Source organism: Verticillium dahliae, genomic scaffold (assembly GCF_000150675.1).
Source record: "Verticillium dahliae VdLs.17 supercont1.18 genomic scaffold, whole genome shotgun sequence".
Classification (NCBI taxonomy): Eukaryota; Fungi; Ascomycota; class Sordariomycetes; order Glomerellales; family Plectosphaerellaceae; genus Verticillium; species Verticillium dahliae.
The window spans coordinates 581,968-601,013 of NW_009276923.1; the positions used below are offsets into that span (position 1 = coordinate 581,968).

The 19,046-nt window shown below is 52.7% G+C and overlaps 7 protein-coding genes across 7 annotated transcripts; 2 read left to right on the forward strand and 5 right to left on the reverse strand.

Annotated features, from left to right (window-relative positions):
- Positions 1 to 800: 800 nt before the first annotated feature.
- Positions 801 to 1,847, forward strand: VDAG_07975 (dehydrogenase/reductase SDR family member 13; the record flags this gene model as incomplete). Its single annotated transcript, XM_009652741.1, has 2 exons — positions 801 to 1,319; positions 1,377 to 1,847. The coding sequence occupies 2 exons, from the start codon at positions 801 to 803 to the stop codon at positions 1,845 to 1,847; spliced, it is 990 nt and encodes a 329-aa protein (XP_009651036.1).
- Positions 1,848 to 2,916: 1,069 nt separating this feature from the next.
- VDAG_07976 (uncharacterized protein) lies at positions 2,917 to 5,975 on the reverse strand (the record flags this gene model as incomplete). The annotated part of the gene is made up of 7 exons (XM_009652742.1): positions 2,917 to 4,086; positions 4,136 to 4,279; positions 4,334 to 4,607; positions 4,724 to 4,843; positions 4,955 to 5,524; positions 5,674 to 5,707; positions 5,773 to 5,975. 7 exons carry the CDS (start codon positions 5,973 to 5,975, stop codon positions 3,233 to 3,235), a joined length of 2,199 nt encoding a protein of 732 aa, XP_009651037.1. The 3' UTR covers positions 2,917 to 3,232.
- Positions 5,976 to 6,521: 546 nt separating this feature from the next.
- Positions 6,522 to 7,595, forward strand: VDAG_07977 (uncharacterized protein; the record flags this gene model as incomplete). Its single annotated transcript, XM_009652743.1, has 2 exons — positions 6,522 to 6,653; positions 6,747 to 7,595. The coding sequence occupies 2 exons, from the start codon at positions 6,522 to 6,524 to the stop codon at positions 7,593 to 7,595; spliced, it is 981 nt and encodes a 326-aa protein (XP_009651038.1).
- A 428-nt stretch (positions 7,596 to 8,023) lies between these two features.
- On the reverse strand, positions 8,024 to 9,297 carry VDAG_07978 (uncharacterized protein; the record flags this gene model as incomplete). The annotated part of the gene is made up of 6 exons (XM_009652744.1): positions 8,024 to 8,229; positions 8,304 to 8,661; positions 8,718 to 8,835; positions 8,905 to 9,021; positions 9,091 to 9,113; positions 9,175 to 9,297. 6 exons carry the CDS (start codon positions 9,295 to 9,297, stop codon positions 8,024 to 8,026), a joined length of 945 nt encoding a protein of 314 aa, XP_009651039.1.
- Positions 9,298 to 9,996: 699 nt separating this feature from the next.
- VDAG_07979 (uncharacterized protein) lies at positions 9,997 to 10,878 on the reverse strand (the record flags this gene model as incomplete). Its single annotated transcript, XM_009652745.1, has 1 exon — positions 9,997 to 10,878. The coding sequence occupies one exon, from the start codon at positions 10,876 to 10,878 to the stop codon at positions 9,997 to 9,999; it is 882 nt and encodes a 293-aa protein (XP_009651040.1).
- A 1,089-nt stretch (positions 10,879 to 11,967) lies between these two features.
- On the reverse strand, positions 11,968 to 13,500 carry VDAG_07980 (aminopeptidase Y; the record flags this gene model as incomplete). Its single annotated transcript, XM_009652746.1, has 2 exons — positions 11,968 to 13,339; positions 13,397 to 13,500. The coding sequence occupies 2 exons, from the start codon at positions 13,498 to 13,500 to the stop codon at positions 11,968 to 11,970; spliced, it is 1,476 nt and encodes a 491-aa protein (XP_009651041.1).
- A 3,058-nt stretch (positions 13,501 to 16,558) lies between these two features.
- VDAG_07981 (alpha-ketoglutarate-dependent taurine dioxygenase) lies at positions 16,559 to 17,824 on the reverse strand (the record flags this gene model as incomplete). The annotated part of the gene is made up of 4 exons (XM_009652747.1): positions 16,559 to 16,734; positions 16,791 to 17,165; positions 17,224 to 17,571; positions 17,614 to 17,824. 4 exons carry the CDS (start codon positions 17,822 to 17,824, stop codon positions 16,559 to 16,561), a joined length of 1,110 nt encoding a protein of 369 aa, XP_009651042.1.
- Between the last annotated feature and the right edge of the window lie 1,222 nt (positions 17,825 to 19,046).

Genomic DNA, 19,046 nt, shown 5'->3' on the forward strand with positions numbered 1-19,046 from the left:
CGTAATTAGCTGTGCCGTAGACAAGCCCACGGCAGACTCGCCAGTAATGAGGCCATACGCCCGACTTGTCGTTGACTTTGCCTTCAAGGCTGAATCCTTGGCGGCCCAATCAGTTCTTGTCTTCTGTCCTAACTGTGGCGATGCAAACTGCACGGCCGATGGTGCGAATTTCTTGAGGCTCAGACGTCGCAAAATACGTGCGGCACAGCGCGGGAGAACTAATGCCGTATACCCCAGGCTGCCGGTCGCTGGTAGGGTAATTACTCAGACTACAAGCCCAGTTGGGTAAAACGCCTAAGGCAAGGTAGACTATTATCAAGTATTTAATCTATAATCTATATAAGATTTATAGCCTACCTATCTAGGAAGACTAATTAATCTATCTCATATCTATAACATAGCTAATACAGCTTCTGTTATAAATTTCGAGTGAAATCTCTATTGTTTAGCCAGCCCTAAAAGTCCTAAAAGCAAGGTTGCAATTGAGAATGAATTATACGCGTATGAATTCGCCCATACAATGCTCTCGGCACTCCATTGGCCGCGATTTCCTTTACCTCGTCCAGTGGTGTTGTTGGCGACTCCTGATCAAATGCCTGTCGGTTACTTCCACACTCCGAGAAGAGTTTAGCTACCTACCTATCTGGGGGCTGACGACATGTATGTGATTCGCCATCACCATGATTGAAATGAGATAATGGCCTCGACCTCGGCAGCTTCTCCTTCACCGTACTGCACATCCTGCGATCGAGATCAACTGTACCTACTTGACCTGTCAATCCGTCTCGCGTCGCTCCAAAATGGCCGGATTGATCAGAGAGGCGTACAGCCAGTTCAAAGACCTGCCCGTCCCAGACACGCTACAAACGGGCCGTACGATCATCATCACCGGCGCCAACGTCGGCCTCGGCCTCGAAGCCGCCCGCCATTTCGCCCGCCTCCAACCCGACCGCGTCATCATCGCCTGTCGCGACAAGACCAAGGGCGATACCGCCGTCCATTCAATCCGCGCCTCATTTCCCGATAGCCCGACGAAACTTGACGTCTGGGTGGTTGATATAAGTGACTTTGCGAGCGTCAAGGCCTTCGCGGCGCGGGCTGAGACGGAGCTGGATCGCGTCGATGTCTTCCTGAGCAATGCAGGTGTCGTAGCGTCGACGTATAGCGAAAGTATTGACGGGTGGGAGTCAACACTTGCGGTAAATGTTATCGGTACATTTTTACTCGTCTTCTTGATGATGCCGAAAATGCGAGAAACAGCCAAAAAGCATGGGACGACACCGCATATCACGGTGACTGCCAGCGGGGCAGGACATTTGGTGAGTAGCGTGGTCGGTACACTGTGCTTCAGTGCACCCACTGACAGACAGCTTTAGGCCTACTTCAATGAGCGTAAACAGGATAAAATCTTCGAAGCCCTCAATGCAAATCGCAGCCTCCTCGATCGATATAACGTCTCTAAGCTCCTACAGGTTACAATCGTCAAGCAGCTCGCCGCAGCGACACGGGTTCCAAGCTACCCCCCAAGCGAGAGGATCATAATCAATACTATACATCCGGGACTCTGCCAGACGGAGCTATTCCGGTCTATGCCCTTCCCGCTCAATTACCCGATGAAGTTGGGTATGCGTGTTTTTGGACGTACCTCGGAAATGGGTTCAAGGTGTCTTTTGGCCGGAGCGCTCGCTGGCGAGGAGTCGCATGGCCGGTACATGGAAAATTGCATCGTTGCCGAATACGCGCCCATTTTAAATGGCGAAGAAGGCGAGTTAATGCAGGTCAGGGTCTGGGAGGAGGTTGTTGCCATATTGGAAGGTATCCAGCCTGGGATCACCAAGTTAATCTGAAGTGATATTGACAGGTGAGAAGCGCTGGTGGTAATCGCTGTGTACGCGGATAGTAAGCGATTCGTCTGGAATAGGTTCAGCAGTAGTCACGATATGTAGAACGGACAGCAATTATCCATGAATAGCAGCCGAGCGGCTGCCGAACCCCAGACGGCGCCTACACTAGGTGTTTTGTGAGATCAAATCGGCATAGCACTTCTCTCAGAGGATAGATTTATATTGCATATCTCACGCTTTATAATGTCCGAGCGCCTAATAAATAGATAGAAGAAGTAGAAAGTAATCGTATGTAATAAAATTCTAATAGTGTTCTATCCAGTTAGTAGATAATTTATAGACTCTTATATGTACTTGAGGAAATAGCTTAGAGTTGAAGCTAACCCTTAGAGTTGTATATTATACTACTAGTAGTACTAACCCTATAGTCTAGGGAGGCTTTTATATATTTAACTTGTTGAGGTCTATACTGTTTCTTTGGGTGGCGTCTGGGAGGATAAACTAGAGATAGCAATGAGATCACGACCAGCTTGTGTTGCGACAGCACCCTACCGCCGCTTGCGCTGCACGCAACGCGGCAAAGGCCGCCCGCCTTGCTTCACGACGCAATGTCAACGTCTAATGTGCATCGCCCGAAAGCTGACTACTGTCCACCCCCACCCCCTGCACAACCATTGTCTCAAGACGACTCTCGGACGATGTAACTGCGTTTGGCCGAAACAGAGATGTCCACCAGGAAGAAAATTGAGGAACCTTTGTCGGCCGGCCGGTCCATTGACGATGGTTCCGCGTGTGGCGCTTCGACCAGCGTCAAGCGCATGCGCACGTACGACGCCCAAGCTATTTGATCGTGTGACAAAACGAGGCATGCTCCAGTGCGCACCCGACAACCCTCGTGGCCGTACATTGGGGCGCAGTTGCGCCTCTGCTGGCTTGTAAGCCGATCAGACGTTCCTCCGCAACACGATAGGAGCACGTCGTCGGGACACACTCTGATTTTGATCATCGCAGGGCAAGACTGGAGCGCGGAGCAGCAAGAGAACTTTTGTAGCGTCCTGATATTGCCGATTTTGAGTTCAACACCATATTCTGTCGGTGGCTGCCTAAATAGGTCAGTTAACCAGGAGAAATCTCTTGGATACTCAGCCGTCCCATGGTCAAACATGGAAGGCAAGATATACGAGCCATTCCCCATGGTCGCTGCCACATCCCTGAAATGGACCGGAGCCAAATTATAGAAACCAGACCCAGAGCAGTGCTTTCGCATCACCGATCTCCAAGCCCTGACATCCGAGATCAGTGTAAATGCCGCCGGCCCACTGTACCTATGTTTCGTCGCGGCGCAAGCCTCCACAACTTTCTTGGTGGTAGTGGGATAGACCCAAGGATCAAGGTGTCATGTCTGGGGTTTTCGGGACAGATCCACATAGTAGATGCCCAAGTGTCGATGCAACATTTGAGCAGAGATCTTTCCAGCCTGTATCCCGGTTCAAGATCCGAATTGCCTCCTTCACAATCCGTTGCGCGCTTCGCGATCCGTCCAAAAGTCCGATGCCTGTTACGTAGAGTCGAAACTGCGTCGCTCCTTTCAGCCAACTAGTTCGAACATCGTCTTCGATCTCTTGGTCGACTCGGAGAATCGGGTACTGGTCGTTCACCTGGCTCATTGCCGCATCGTCAAGGTCGACCAGTACTCGCATGAATATTGTCGCTATCAAGAGGCAAAACGGGTCACTGAACGCAGTCACCTTCTGATCTCGGATCAGACGGAACAGCGAGGCGGCGTGTAGCAGGCAGTCCTTCGTACTCTGCAGGTCATTCTGAATCCAGTAAGCCAGGTTCTCCCTTGCTTGCTGTGTAACCTCAGGTGTCGTCATCCACCCGAAGTAGAGATAGAGCTCTGTCTGCGATACTCTGCGAAGGATCGAGATGGTATGATATGTTTTGTGGAGAATCTCTGTAGACGGCGCAAGGTCTGGTAAGTTTTGGGATACCATTTCAAACTCTTGGTCAAGAGGGAATAGAGCGGTAGAGCAAGAACGGCCTTTCCCAGGCGCAATACCGTGTTGTTTGAGAATGCGCTGATGTAGCCACCCTTGAGCGTCGCGTTGCAACTTCTTCTCCTCTGAGAATACCGTCGACATGACAATTATACGCGCGGGCTCCTCGAGATCTTTGCAGTAGCTTTGGAAAGTTTCTTCGCTGGTGAATAAATCCGCAAATGTGGGCATCGTGATCTGGGCTAAGTCTTGTGAGCAAAGGCTGAAGGGGTAAGAATGTGAGGGGCTTACGAGGATATATCATCCTCTGCTTCTCCCACTCGATAGCCGAAGTGCATGCCCACAAGCGGTCGCTGTCGGGCAGTTGTCGATGAATGTCAGCTACTTCGATGGGTGGATTGATATCCCAAATAACAGATTGCATATGTTCCAAAACTGTAGGCCAGCGTCAGAAGGCCACCATAGGTTATGGTTTTGCGAAGGACTCACATAGGGAGAAGAATGCCAAACGCGTCCAAGACTCTTGCTCAATCCATTTGTGCCAGTCCTCAGCACGACGCCATGGTTGGCTTACAGCTTTGCCTGTGCGGAACAAAGAACCATTTTTGGAAACAACCGAGCGACAAATGGCAGTCAAGATTCCCTTTTGGTACTGAGAGCGTAGCGAACTTGCGAGGCCGCCACTACACTGCAACAGGAGTTGACTCAGAAGTACGGCTTGCCCAAAGGCAAGATCACCAATGACACGAGGATTACAACCGACCTGTAGAGTATCAGCTTGCAGGTTTCAAGTTTAGGCTCTTGAATACAAACCCTGTCTAGAATCGCTTCTGAAAGTAACTCTCTCAGCGATACTGCGAGGTTTGCCTGGTTGCTGACCTGCGAATACTGACTACCCACAGCGCCCACAGCTAGAACAAGAATCCAAGACTCATAGTTGGGATTGTAGGTAGCCAAGTGAAGAACGGGAATTTGTTGATGGGTATACTCGAAGAAAAGCTGCACAAATGTACCCAGTACGTTAGCTTCGGGAAATGCGAGGTCTGAGCCCAGCGCCAGTGTGAGCCGGTCTCTATGGATGAGAAAGGATGTTCGAATAGACTCATAAACCACGTTGGAGAACTGTGGAACATGAAAATGGGTTTCTGCCGCAAGGGTGTCATTGTCGTCTATCATTGATGACACGTATCGTGGCAATTGTTCCCTCAGCCGGAGACTGATGACGGATGTATTCGTAGCAAATGTTGCATCCTGAGACGCAAGCCCTTCTTTCTCATCGTACGTATCCGGCATCTTGGCATACCGAGTCTCAGTAGGAGCTCTGAAGCCTTCAATATCAATGTCCATCCCATACTCCCAGGTTGGGATTGGATAGAACCAGGATCCGGTCGTGTTCAAAGTTGGCGCGACATTGTGTGTTGGTACAAGCGTGCCCGCCAAGGCTGGCTCGAGCCGATATTCCAGCAGTGCGTCTGGCGTTTCGTGGTTCAGGGTGTCTTGGTCGTCCTGGAGGTTGCCAAATGACGTTGAAGCTACGGGCACCGACGGCGCAAACGCTCCACTAATGCCGTGATCATACATGACGCAGCCGCCTACGGCGCCGAAAGGGTCTTGGCGGTGTACGGATTCCCGGTTCATGTGCGGGGTGTCCCGAATTGATTCTCCATGATGTGAACTCGTCTGTGAGGAAGATATTACATCGAACCCATCATTAGGTTGATTCGTGGCAACCGAGCATTGAAGCTTCCGCTTTCTGCAACGGCCACAAGGCATATCTCGATCGCATTTCTGTTTGGACTTTGCACAGTTGGTGCATGCTTTGGACGGACCTGCATCAGTTGCTTTTGCCAGCGCGGCAGTTTGCTCGGGAGAGAGTTGATGTGTCCCAAGATGTCGTTTCAGGGTATCTCTGTTGATGGTCAGCACACCAACTTTCTCTGGGGTTTTGCTGACGCGTCGCGCTTGCAGTACCTCCTGGAGAATTGTCGAGCACAAAGCGGGCAATGGAAGGGAAGATGGCCAAGATGTCGCCTCTCGTGTCGTTGCAGATGTTCAGCGCGACGAAAAGTCTGGTTGCAGTGTTCGCAGACCCAGCTACGTGTTGCCCCGGTGAGTCCAGCATCATCTGCATTGGGCGCCTCCTGCTCTGTCTGCTCACTCATCGGTGTAATCTGACTATGCTGTTCGAGGATGCATGTGAATGACAAGGTAAAGCTCTGTTGTTGACAGCTCAGCTGGGGCGTGAGGCGGATCTTATGCGGCGGCGGCGGGGGCCGCCGCTAGGAATGGGGTTTTTTCAGACAGGGGGTGCGCCAGAGTAATATCTACCTAGTTGACAAGGCATCGCTAAGTCATAGACTTTAGTTAGTCTATCCAGAATCACGGGTTCGACTCGTATTCTATCTTACTTGGAAGGTTTCACCACCCGAGGAGCCGAGGTGGGTCTCCTATGGCCAGCGAAACTACCCCGACGACCAGTCGGCAGGCTAATGACATGCCGTCTTATGCGTGGAAGATCCGCAGATGAGGGGAATATTGGTGGGATAAAGTCGCGCTTGAGAACCTTGGCAAACCGATCATGCCAAGCGCACCATCGTTAACAAGTTTAACACCGACTCGCCCATCGTCTGCTACACGACCTTCTCAATGCAACGACTGACGTCCCCATAAAAGCATCATGTCTTGGAAATCGTCTAAGAAGACCTCTCATGTGTTCAGGGTCTCCGGATCCTTGGAACTGACCCTAGACGTTGTCTCCAACGAAACCAATCCTCAGACGGCTGTGATACATTATCATGGAGGTTATGTTGTCAGTACACGGTGATGGTCTTACGATAATACTAATCTTGGGACTGCTCCAATTACTCGTCAGATGCTCGGGCGGCTGATTTGATCTGTCCAGGTTCTTGGGCACAAGGACAGCTGGAGTCCCGTCTGGCTCATCGAAACCGCACTTCGTCGTGGATGGGCATATGTCTCGCCTTCATACCGCCTTCTGCCGGAGGCGAGCGGCAAAGACGTTCTCGACGATGCCTTGGCCGCTGCAAGGTGGGTCATCGAAAACATCACGCCTCGCATAATCATTGCTGGCTCCAGCGGCGGCGGCTATCTCTCCGTGGCTACAGCAGCCCAACTTGACATCCCACGGCCATTAGCCGTGCTTTCGGTTTACGGGATGCTCGACTTCGCTATCCCACCCTATACCACCCTTGGGTCAACCTCCGGACAAGCGCCCCCCTTGCCCGATTGCGACATTGTTGAGCAGCGAATCTTGGAGCTCAGGGGGAAACCTCCCATTATTTCACACGAGCCAATCGACTTTCTCACTGATGAGAGGGTGGTTCTGATTAGGGGCATTCACCAGGCGGCGCTATACCCGGATCTCCTTACCGGCGAGCTCGGCCTGTCAGCTAAAATCAGAGAGCATGGGTTGAAAGCGATTCATCCGTCCGACCATCGTTTCTTCCCTGTGGCTTTCGGTCTGACGAAGGACTTTCCTCCTACTGCGTTGCTGCATGGACTGGCAGACGACTCTGTATTTCCCGTGCAGAGCATCAGCGCAGAAAAGAAGTTGAAGGAGCTAGGGGTTGAGGTGATTCTTGAAACAGTGGAGGGAAAGGGCCATGGATTCGACCTTGGTGACATTCCTCCTGGCACGGACGTCGAGGCCAAGGAGACGGCGTCGACCCCAGTGATTGACAGCATCAGGCGTATCATCAACTTCCTCGATAAAGCGGTCGCCTCCAAGTAATTGCTGATTGCCCATGTCAAAAGATTCAATACTTAGAAAGTCTTCTGTATCTTGCTTGTAGAAATCTTTGAGTCCCGTCGTCTACTTTTTGACCCATGGAGTGATGTCATTCGAGGGTGAGCAAGCGACCAATACCTGATGTAGTGTCGGGCCATGAGTTGATCTGATTCACTGCCATGGAGAATAATCACCACTATGGGGCCTGTTGTTGGAAATCACCCATGCCAACATGAAAACCATCCGACTTTCAAGTCGACGACGCTGACGTAAAGACTCAGTATTCAGGCACAAGTCTTCTCTGACATTATGTACCACGTTATGCATCCTTCTAAAGTAATCACCACAGAATTTTTTGATTGACAGCTTCGCCTGAGCTTCGGGGCAACAAAAGTATCAGGGCTTTCAGGTTGGGTCCGCTGGCCTCACAATTAGACCCTGACAACCAGTTTCTGGGCTAAAACGCCGCGCTTGAGACGATCCAAGCCATCCTGAGTGCTTCCAAGCCCCTGGCCGACAACGACGGGCTCTGGTTTGAATTGCAAGGAGCCTGAAGCCATCGCCTCGGGCACCCATGTTCCCCAGACAGCATCCAGCACACCCTTTCCTCTCTCGTTGAGCAGCTCGAATGCAGGTGCTTAGATCGTCAGTAGTGCGTCCTCCGTATTACAGGGGATGATCCTTGTGCCTAGCGTTTGAAGTTCAACTTACACATGCTGACCAAGAAGTTCTTCGACAGAGGAATGGTAGGCGGTACAACCACCCCAACTTTAAGGGGGCCAGTTCTCTCCACCACGGCGCTGATGGGTCCCATGGTCTCGGGCTCTGAGATGGAGTCAAACACAGCAACAATTTCGCGTCGAGAAAACTCGGCAACTAAGTCCTCCACAATGGAAGGAGATTTGTGGTCGAAAACCAGATGAGCGCCAAGAGACTTGACGAGGTCGTGATTGTGGGCAGAGGCAGTGTTCACAACCTCGAGTCCAGACGCCACTGCCAGCTGGATGGCTGTGGCTCCGACCGAAGATGAACCACCCCAGACGAGAATGCCCTTGTTCACAGGCACTGGCTTGGTGTTAGGTAGGGGCAGGGTGAGGTGGTCTGGGTGGTATAGGCCGGCAGTACGGCAGCCTGCTCAAAGCTCACGTCGTCTGGGATAGGTGCGACAAGGGAGGCGAAGACAAAGAGAAATTTCTGATAGGCACCGAAAGCCGGCTTGTCGACGCCTAGGCCCATGCAGTATCTGGAAATATGATCAGCCAAGACGAACTCTAGAACCGTGTCTGTGCCCTAAGACGATGGTCTCACGAACCCCATGACATGCTGGCCCACTTGGACATGCGTCACATTTTCGCCGACTTGTTCAACATAGCCAGCAGCATCGGCTCCTATAATAAATGGGTAACTGTTTTTGAACATGTCTCGCGCTCTTCACGGTGCTATCAGTAATGTCCGCGTTTCCCAAAAGAAGAACGCTATGCTAGCAACGTCAATATACTGAACACGCCACTCGACAGGATTCTAGCAGGTCAAGTCAGTAAACGCGAACAAGAACCTTTCTGTAGCTACATTCCAAGCATACCAGTGCGATTGCCTGCGCTCTGATGACGATTTCTCCGGGTCCTGGCTTGGGATAGGGCGCTGGACCCAATTCTAAGGGGTAAGTTTTCGACCCCGTGATCCAGGCAGCTTGGTTAGCCGTCATCTTTGAGTCTCGAAGAGTAAGAGTGGACCACCGTGAAACGTATTTTCAAGCGCAACCTGGACGGCTGCAAGAGATTCGTGTCGAGATGGACACGTCAGCTATAGTGGTACAAATATTGCTCTTTTTGCATCGCGAACTCGACTGATATCCAAACCCATCCGGCTCTTTCGTACCGCAATGGCGAAGCCGTCAGGTCCACGGCCTTCATATGAAGTCTGAGCTTACAAATGGGTAAGATTGCTTTCATAGTTCGAGAAAGTAAGCAAACTGGAAGGAGCATGAAGTCACGGCATCTGGGATTATGATGTTCGTCAAGCCAAACGCTAATTCTTCCATAGCCGTATCTTTGTCACGGACTTAGGGCGTAAGGATTCAGGGATTTTGGAAACATCTCTTTTGAACCCCCTTCGTCAACTGCCGAAGCTGCGATTGGTAATAGTTTCCACCCTGTCGAAGAAGTCGTGCTCCATTGTGGGGGATCCCGACACGAGTTGACGCGGTTGCGGGGAAATCCCGAAAACGTCTGTGATGCTGGAACACACCCCTGTCACCAGCCACACTGCTGCTGTGAAGGGATCTCCGGGATGACTAGTGAGAACGATGAAGAAGAATATATTCGCTACGCTAACAATGTTCGCTTACCGAGATCTCCAAACTCCATATGCGACTCGGGTCCCGGTCATGCGATAGCCCCCCCCCTTAACGCGTGTAAACCGTGCCCGTCGTCCAGGCCCACCACATCTGGATTGCCGACGCGAGGGCCACGAGTTCCCACTGCGCCCCCATTTGTCCCGTCAGCCCCGTGCCCATGAACGCGAACAGCGCCGATTTGGTCATGCTCGCCGACATGCTACGCGCCATGACGGCAACGATCTCCTTGCCGTCGCTCGCGAACCCCGGACCCGCGGCACCAGACCGGTTCTCGGGCCCCCACAGGCGCACGAGCTTCCAGCCGGAGGAGAAGACGCTCCCGCCCGTGAGGTGCTTGACCTCGTCGCCGAAGGTGGAGCGCCACTCAAAGGCCTCCTCTTGCGGGGGGTCACCCTTGCGGCTTGGCGGCGGCGGCACGGCGAGGGTGAAGGAGAAGACGATGGTCTTGAGGGAGTACTCGTACTTGAGGTTGATGACGAGGGGCGCGGTGCCGGGGTTGGTGGCGGCACCGGGTGGCAGGGTAATGGTGCTTCGCTGACTCATGGTGTAGTTGAGGGGGCTCGTCTCGGCGAGGACGGGGTCCGTCTTTTCGGGGCCGTCATAGATGGTGAGGAGTGGTTTCTTCATGCCCATGACGGCCCAAGAGGTCGAGACGGCGAAGAGCTTTTCTTCGCCTGAGGTGCCCAGGTGAAAAGTGCGTCCTGACTTCCAGCTCAGGTACACATTGAGGCGAGGGGGAAACTTAAGGGTCGCGGGTACGATTGTCGAGTCACCAGGATATGTCGGTCGCTCGTAAGAAGGCGCATCTTGGGCTGCAGGAGGTCCGTGATCGTGGCTCTTATCCGCGTCTGAGTATGATGGCGGTGGATTGCTGGAGCTGGCTTCATCGTTGTCGTCGTCATGACGTCGGAAAAGCGATTTGAGCCCCATGATGATATTGTTTGATGACGCTTCGCGAGGACGATTGATGGTAGGCCAAGGCCGTGATTGTTTGATTGCTGCTAAGGGGCTCTAAGAATCAAGGCCAAGAAGGGGGAATGCCTACATATTTATCTCAATTTACTGCGCCCTCGCATCTTGCAACGACGATCATCTCAGCTCAGCTCGGATTGCTCTGCAGTGGGGATAAGACAGTGAGCGCTGGCTGGCGGTAGTGAGATCATACTTGTGGCTGTGTGGTGCACACTCACCACTAGCCAGGGTGCTCCAAAGCGATACGCGTATAGAAGTTTTGGCAGTAGAAGGACCCTGTCTACAGGGCTGAAGTCGATTTGCTCGCGAGCCGCGGGACCTGACATGCGTCATGCAGCAGTAAGCAGCATGATCAGGTTCGAAATGAAAGTTCGGGCTGAAGCTGACCTTCGGTGGGCTAAATGTAACGCTCGCTTCAGTATTCCCGATAAAGCTCTGTGAGATGATGGAGTACAGGCACCTCAGGCCTTGAGCAAAGTATGGTGTTGGGCGCTGAGGCTACCTCCACCCCACCCTGTGAAATGGCGATCCAGCCATGAAGAACGCGCTTCGGTGAGGCTCAAGTCCGGCAGGTTGACGACAGAGTCACAAGGAATAGGATTGGTTTCGTGTCCACAGCGAGCAGGAGCGCTTCATCTTTCTTATAATTCTTGAATAGAAGAATGCTTAGGAATATGACCCCGAGGAAATGAGCAACAGACCGAAAGCTACAGTACTTGTATCAATCGAGTTCGTGACGGCAGCGATAGCGGGAGTGATCAGCGTGAAAGGGTGTTGAGCTTGGAGTGGACAGCCAAGGCCAGTAAGAAAATCATTCTACGTCGCTATAGCTCGCCATCCCCGTATATCCCGTTCCAGGGCTCCTCACAAGTTAATCACAACCAAAGCTCCCACATTTAAAGATGAGCATAAGTTTTCCGCGGCGCATCCAACGCTTGACACTTGAAAAACAGCACGAGGTGGTAATTTTCTTCAATAGACATATCTCATTAAGTTTGTTGTATGTGATCACCATCTATGTACAGCCCTGTTCATCATGCTTCCAGATTAGACGACGTTCTCCTTGCCGTGAGCGCCGCACGAGTGGTGGTGGTCAGCCTCCTCGGCAATGGCGGCCCAGCGCTGGAACTCCTGGCGCATGGCAACGACGCCGCGCTTGGCAGACGAAGTCTTGGAGCGGCGGGGCAGGTCCTTGAGGTCGCTGTTGGCGAGGATGGCAGCGGCGCGAGCGGCGGCCTTGGCGTTGACCGTGATTGCCTCCCAGTTGATGTTGTCAATGTTGTCGCAGGCAAGGTGGTAGCAAGGATCGTAGGGGGGAGTGCCGGTGAACAGACCAGACGAGGGAACGCCAATGTTGACGAAGCCCACATAGTCGGAACCGGTACCGAAAGGGGCGTACTCGGCGGGGAAACCCTCCTTGGTAAGGTAATCGTAGAGGAGGTCGGCGCCGAAGGCGTCGCCGGCGTTGTCACCGCGGTAGACGGCGAACATGGGGTTGATGGAACCAATCATATCGTAGTTGAAGTAGAAGCGGATCTTGTCGGCATCCTCCTCGGACAGAGTGCGAGTGTAGTAGAGGGAGCCGATGAGGCCGACCTCCTCAGCGCCCCACCAGATGAAGCGGACCTTGTTCTTGAGGCCCTTGTACTTCTTGAAGGAGCTGATGATCTCGAGGATGGCGCTGGTGCCAGAGCCGTCATCGTTGACACCAGGGCCGGCGGGGACAGAGTCCAGGTGAGCACCGAGGACGATGACGTTGTTGGGGTCGCCCTCCTTGGTCTCGGCAATGACGTTCCAGGTCTCACGCTCCTCATAGACGGCGTCGACGAACAGCTTGACAGAGAGAGTCTCACCAGCGCCGAGGCGGGCCTTCCAGGCCTGACCGACCTCAAGAGGGATGGTGCCAACGGGGGGAATGAGGCCAATGTTCTCGAAGCCGAGAGTGGCGCCAGTGATGGCGTTACCGGGCTGGTTGTGGTAGAGGATGACGCCAACGGCACCCTTGGAAGCAGCAAGCTTCAGCTTCTCAGAGATGGCACAAGCACCTCGCTTGACGAGGGCGAACTTGCCCGTAGCATCAATGCCCTCCCACTGGTCAGCGAAGCAGCCAGAACCGCGGACGTCATCAACAGGGGTGTCAATGAGCTCGGCGGTGATACCCTCAGCAGGGGTAGGGGGGTTGTAGGTCAGAGCAATGACGACAACGTCCTCGCCATCAGGACCAGTAACAGAAATATCGTTGAGCTGGACGAAGGTATGGTTGAAGTACTGGATCCTCGTGTCGACGGTGGTGGCGAAACGAGTCTGAACGCGCTCCAGGATGAAGTCAGAGGAGGCCTTGTAGCCAGGGTAGCCGTAGGCACGGTTGCCGCCGTTGTCACGGGCGATCTTGTTGAGGTTCCAGAGGTTACGCTGAATCCTGGGAAGCCGTCAGTACGATGTAGTCGGGTGAGAGTATGTCAGACCATTGACTCACTTCTGGGTCTCAATGTCAGCCACAGCCTTCTCAGGCGTGAGCGGGTTAGAGGCAAAGCTGCCAATGGCGAAAAGGCCAGCGGCGAGGGCGGCGACGGACTTCATGATGGAAGCTTGATGGGTACGCGATCAGTTACTGCGAAAAGGCTCCTAAGGAACAAGAGGATCCAGTTCGGAAAGGCGGGCGCAACGGGTCCCATATATACTTGGACCGAGATCGTCGACACGGCTCATGCCTCGTGCCGTTGCTACGCGACACCCATGCCATGTGCTACCGAGCCTGGCGTTGGTTCTTTGGCCAAGAAATGGCGCGATAAGAAAGGCAACTGATCCAAGCCCTTGATCAAAAAGACTTTTGGTAGGCAGACCTAGCTGAGGGTGGCCAAGATGTTCGGCGGCTGGCCGCATCTGTGGGGTGGCGGAGGGGTTGGAGAAGCAGAGGGTTGCTAGGATGGTGATGGACCACACCGGTGATGCTACCCTCTGGCAGGCAGGTGGCGATGGGATGGCAACGTAATAGGGAACCAGCCGAGGGCGTGGCCAGGGACCTTGGGTCTTGGTGAGCAAGTATCCATGGTGTCGAAGGCCAGGTGGGTTGCTTCCATGAAGACCAGGTATCGCGTTATTGGCAGCGATGAAGAGGCAATGCGAAGTCGCGAAGAGGTGGAGATGGAGTCAGGCAGGAAATGGCAGGAGATGGAAAGAAGCTCCTGCCCTGTCCCTGGTCGCGCAAGTCAAACCCCGCGAGGGCGCTTGGCCCGATTGGCTAGCCCACGATCATTGCCATATACGGAAGGTGCCCTGATTTTTACTGAGGGGGTTCCCTGTCCTGCCGGCCACTACAAGCGGGCAGGTACGCTATGGCGCGGGCAATTGCGATGGAGCTGCTGCGGGGACAGGCAGTTGCTTGCACAGCAGCTTTGCTATGTATCCACCTACAGTAGGTGGTGCTTCAGGTGCCGTCCCTCCCTTCCAGTGCGTGAAGGGTTTTTTTACTCCTGTTGGAGATAGCCTCACGGATGCCTCGGCCTACAAAGTTGTAGGAATGTCAGTTGGACATGAGACCAGATTGATATCTTGTTGATTCAACAAGGGGAAAAAAAACTACTGCGACTTGGCAGGATACACCTGGCCATACTCGGTGCCCAGCAAGAGGCCCCATTACTAGCCTTTCGCCCCTCCGGCCGGCTCGACCGACAATCTGCATCTCAACGTCCCAATCAGGCAGCTGGTCAACCTCGCACGCTGATTGTACAATTGGATACGAACAGCAAGGGTAAGGGTCAGCCGCTGCATCGGTGGCGTGTTTCCCGCCGGGCTTTTCGCACTGATACATCCGATAAATCAGCATGGCATTCCTTGAGATGTTGCGAGACGCAACTCCACGGGTTTACAAGTCACTCGAAAGAGGCAAGGCAGTCGGCAAATTGCTGTCTGGCGCATCTTGTGGTCGCATAAATCTCTCCTTCGGGTTCATCGTGCAAATTTGATCCAGAGTGGTCAACCTTCTGGCGCGTGTCTCGTTTTTTGCCATCCCTTAGCATTGACCGGGACTTGGCCCTGTAAATAGCCCTCGGCATCTTTCAAAAGTCTATCAATACTCAGTGGCCATCACCATGTACTCTGGAGCCTCTGATACTGCTCCACGTCACGATTGTGGACTTTGGTAAGGGCATTGCTTTTTTGGTGTCAATCACGTAGCATTCATTTGTACGGCTTCAAAGCCAGGTAGGTGTGATCTACTTGCCATGATTCTCTTGGCAGGGAATGCGTCATATGATGTCGCCAGGCTCAACATGTTAATGATGGGTTTGATACCAAAAGACATGAATAATAGCAGACCCATGCCGGGGAGAGCCGCAGCACAAGGGTATTCCGCCATCCACACCACTGACGTTGGTGCATCCTGTTTCATGATGGCCTACCCCGGATCCGAGGCCTTGGTTATGGATCTTAGCCCGCCCACGTAGGCTACTACAACATCACTGCGTGCTCTAGGGCTGAGATCGGCGGTTCCTGCATCCTGTATCCATGGTCCCTCGTGGCTGTCGTATCGGCCAATGCGTCAGTTAAGGGCTTGGTTGGACCATCATGGTTCTCGCTGCATGCCGGCCTGGCATTCTGACACTACCGGGCCTTGCCAAAATGGATCTATCCGGCTTTTGCTAACCCTGTGAGCCCTGATGGTCATCGAATCCAATCAAAACGTTTGATCCCACGTTGATAAGCTGGCCAAACATTGCACCAAGGCAGAATCAAAACGCAAACCCAGTGGGATTTCTCACTGCTACTTTATGCAGCCATACTCATGGCTATTCAAAGTTTATCCAATGGCTCCGGTGCTCCAATGAACAGGATCCCTTTGGGCAGTATGATGTTCGGCCATACCATAAGCTCGCGTAGTGTATAGCCCTGTAGGCCTTTTGAGTGGCATTTTAAAACTGCTTTACTGTTTATGGGATTGTGCACAGTAATTTCGTGCTCTCATCGCCTTCTCATGCTAAGAGTGGTTCTCAAAGAAAGGCTTTACATTCTTGACTGAAGTTATCACAGGAATCCTTTCAATCCATATCCACTTCGCGTCTGATTCGATTTTTCTTCGACCACTATCCGAGTGCCTCTCAGTTGTGCGATATACAAGCGCTCACCAGGATATTACGTTAATTCAAAGATGTCCCTTACCTCTTGCATGTCAAAGGAAATCTCGAGCTGATGCTTTATGTTTGGCTGCAGTTGTTAAGAAGAGCCTTGAACGAGTCGAGCACTTGTTAAAGCACTTCTTCAAGCACTTCTCCAAGAATAGTTCATCCTAATCGCTACGAAATGGTCAATATAAACGACAGATTGCTCACTTCAAGGATATCAATATACTACCAAGAGTCTGAAGTAATGGGCCATAGTCATCACGGGTTAGACGCGTTTTCAGCGTTTTTGGTGTCAGGACCCTCGAGTAGGTAGTTATGGGATGGCTGCAGGGTGCCGATTGTTTCATCAGCATAGCAGTTCATGGCCACTTGTGAGAAATGCCTACTGTTGAGCGCTTTTACTTAAGGGAATCACATCGAACACCAACATTATAGGAGGTTTCAATTCGATCCGCTCCAGGATTGGATGGAGCATTCGCAGCTTGCTACAAAGTACCTTCCATCTCATGATATCTGAATCAGCCAAGCTCAGGGATCTGACCATGTCCTGTGGCCAGAGCAGTCCTCCTCGATGTGCTCTGCTCATCGAAATATGGCACCTCTCCCAGTCCAACAGCGCGGTTACCGAAACGCTCGCCCTGGTCGTCATAATCGAAGGTGGCAGTGTGGAACACACTGCGGTTATCCCAAATGGCTAGCCATCATATTAGCTCATTTTCCACGATGCGGATCTCAACATCCGGAACTTACCAATGTCGTTGGGGTTCTGCCACTTGAAGCGGACCTGCAGGTCGTGACCCTTGTAGACAAGATCCAAGAACCAGTCGAGCAACGCCTTGCTCTCCTCAGCCGTCACGCCATTGATGTGCTTGACGTGGCCACCGACAGGGAACACGCTCTTCCAGCCTGTGACGGGGTTCGTGCGCACGACGGGGTGAATGGCCTTCAGTGTGGTGCCGACATTCTCGGGCGCGCCGCGAGGCTTGTCGTACAGCTTGAAACCAGCCTGCTCGGCGACCTTGCCGAAGGCTGGCTGCTCAAAGGTGACTGACAATCCCTCGAGGAATTTCTGGTAGGGTTCACTGATCCTGTCGTAGATCTCATAGCCTGAAGCCCACAGGGTGTCTATCAACGCTCAGTAAAAGAACCGTGTACGCTTGCTTGCTTGACCGAGGACACTTACCACCGCCGGTTTTGGGCAGCTCAACTAGTCGAAGAGAAGAAAAGTCGGCAGGGACAGGTTCAAAAGCGATGTCGCTGTGCCACTGGGCTCCGTTCTGCTTCTTAGGGCTGAGCTGATCCGACTGCTGCTTGATGTAGAACTTCTTGTGCTGGAGAGAGCTGATGGTGCTGATCTCCGGGTCCGAGCCACCATGCTCACGTTCAGAGTTGAGGATTGGGTGGATGTGAAGACCCGAGGTAGCTGGCCTGCCAGAGAGCTCGCCGAGGCGGAGAATGAGTTTCTTCTGGAGGTCGTTGGTGAGGTTATCCTGAGCACGGAAGAACACGACTCCGCGTTCGGCGACTGCATCTAATCAGCACTAGAACAATTGGTGGAGGGCGCAAAACTTACTCGTGATGGCTAGGTCTCGGATCAGCTCATCTGCGTTGGGGGACTCAAGCCACTCAACGAGGTTGGCCTTCGGAAATTCACGTCCAATGACAGGAGTCACGTCGAAAGACTCGTAGCTGTCAAGAACCCCAGTTTGTTTGAGAGGCTCCCGATGACTTCCCTTGGCCTTGGTATGGACCGGAACTTCGGTCTCGAGGGCCGATGGCGCCATGATGGGAAACTTGAAATTTGAGTAGTGTGTCTAGAAGCTTGGAGCAAGAGGCGTGGATATTCAGGTACAAAAAGATAGGAGATCTAACAGCCGTATTTTCTGTTTTTGCTTTTGGTTCAGAATGATGGCCAACATTCATCATTACGGCGGCACCATAAAGCTTCTTTATACACTGGCGACGGGCCGGCCCTTGAGGGGTTCCTCATAGGGGTTGCATAACATACATCCGATATCGCCAATGTGTTCAGCCGAAGCTGATGATCATCATCCAGTGCGGGGCTCTCGATAAGATGCCAGCGGCCATGTCGCATCTTCCCCGTGGTGGAAGTATTCGCACAGATTTCGTGATCCTCTCGGCCTTGATGAGATGTGGGCATTGCGTGGTTCTGGGGTCAATGGTGTCATCCACATAAAGCAGCCAGTCGTTTGCGGGGAATTGATACAACTGCTAATGCTCCGAACTCTGACAAACATGTCGCCTCCTGTTGGGAATATGGGTACTGGTACTTAGAGGTGGACACGCCATCTAGAGATGTGATGATGTACAGGCACGTTCCAAGGCCAAGGTCCAGAAGGGGATTTGGCACCGATACCCGGATCGTTTCATCAATCCCGACCACTGGTCTACCTCAAGATTTACCACCTTCATCTTTTCCATACATGAGTACTTTGTGATGCTCGACCTCAGCGACTCAGAATCCTCATGCCGTCCATTCGGAAGCGTTACGGATGCTTGGCGCATTGGCGTCAAATCTGTGGACGATGGCGAGCGAAGACGCCATAACAAAGCATCTTGTACTGGCTCAGTGACTTGCGCACGGAGCGACAATCACTATGCCAGCCCAATGAGATTAGTTGCTACATAACGACTGGATGTAAGATGTTCATGAGCTGCAGAGCTGCAGAGCAGGTCTTCTTGGCCCTAGTTAGAATGTATGACAATTGCATCGATGTACCTATCAGGTTGGCTCCAATTGTCCATTGCCCTATCCTACAAGAGCGCGCAGCACCAAGTGCTTTATTCGAGTGAGGAATCTCCGATCGTCACAAGTCGTTCGAGAGTCCACCAGCTCCACGACCGCTGCATCGCATCGTGCTCGGTTTGAGGCCTGCATTGAATGTGGCGTTTGATTCGAGTGATTACTCCTGAATTTTTGACAGAGGTGTGCGGTCGATCATGTGGCCGCCATCAGTGGTCAGGGGCCTCAGCACGCCATCGTCG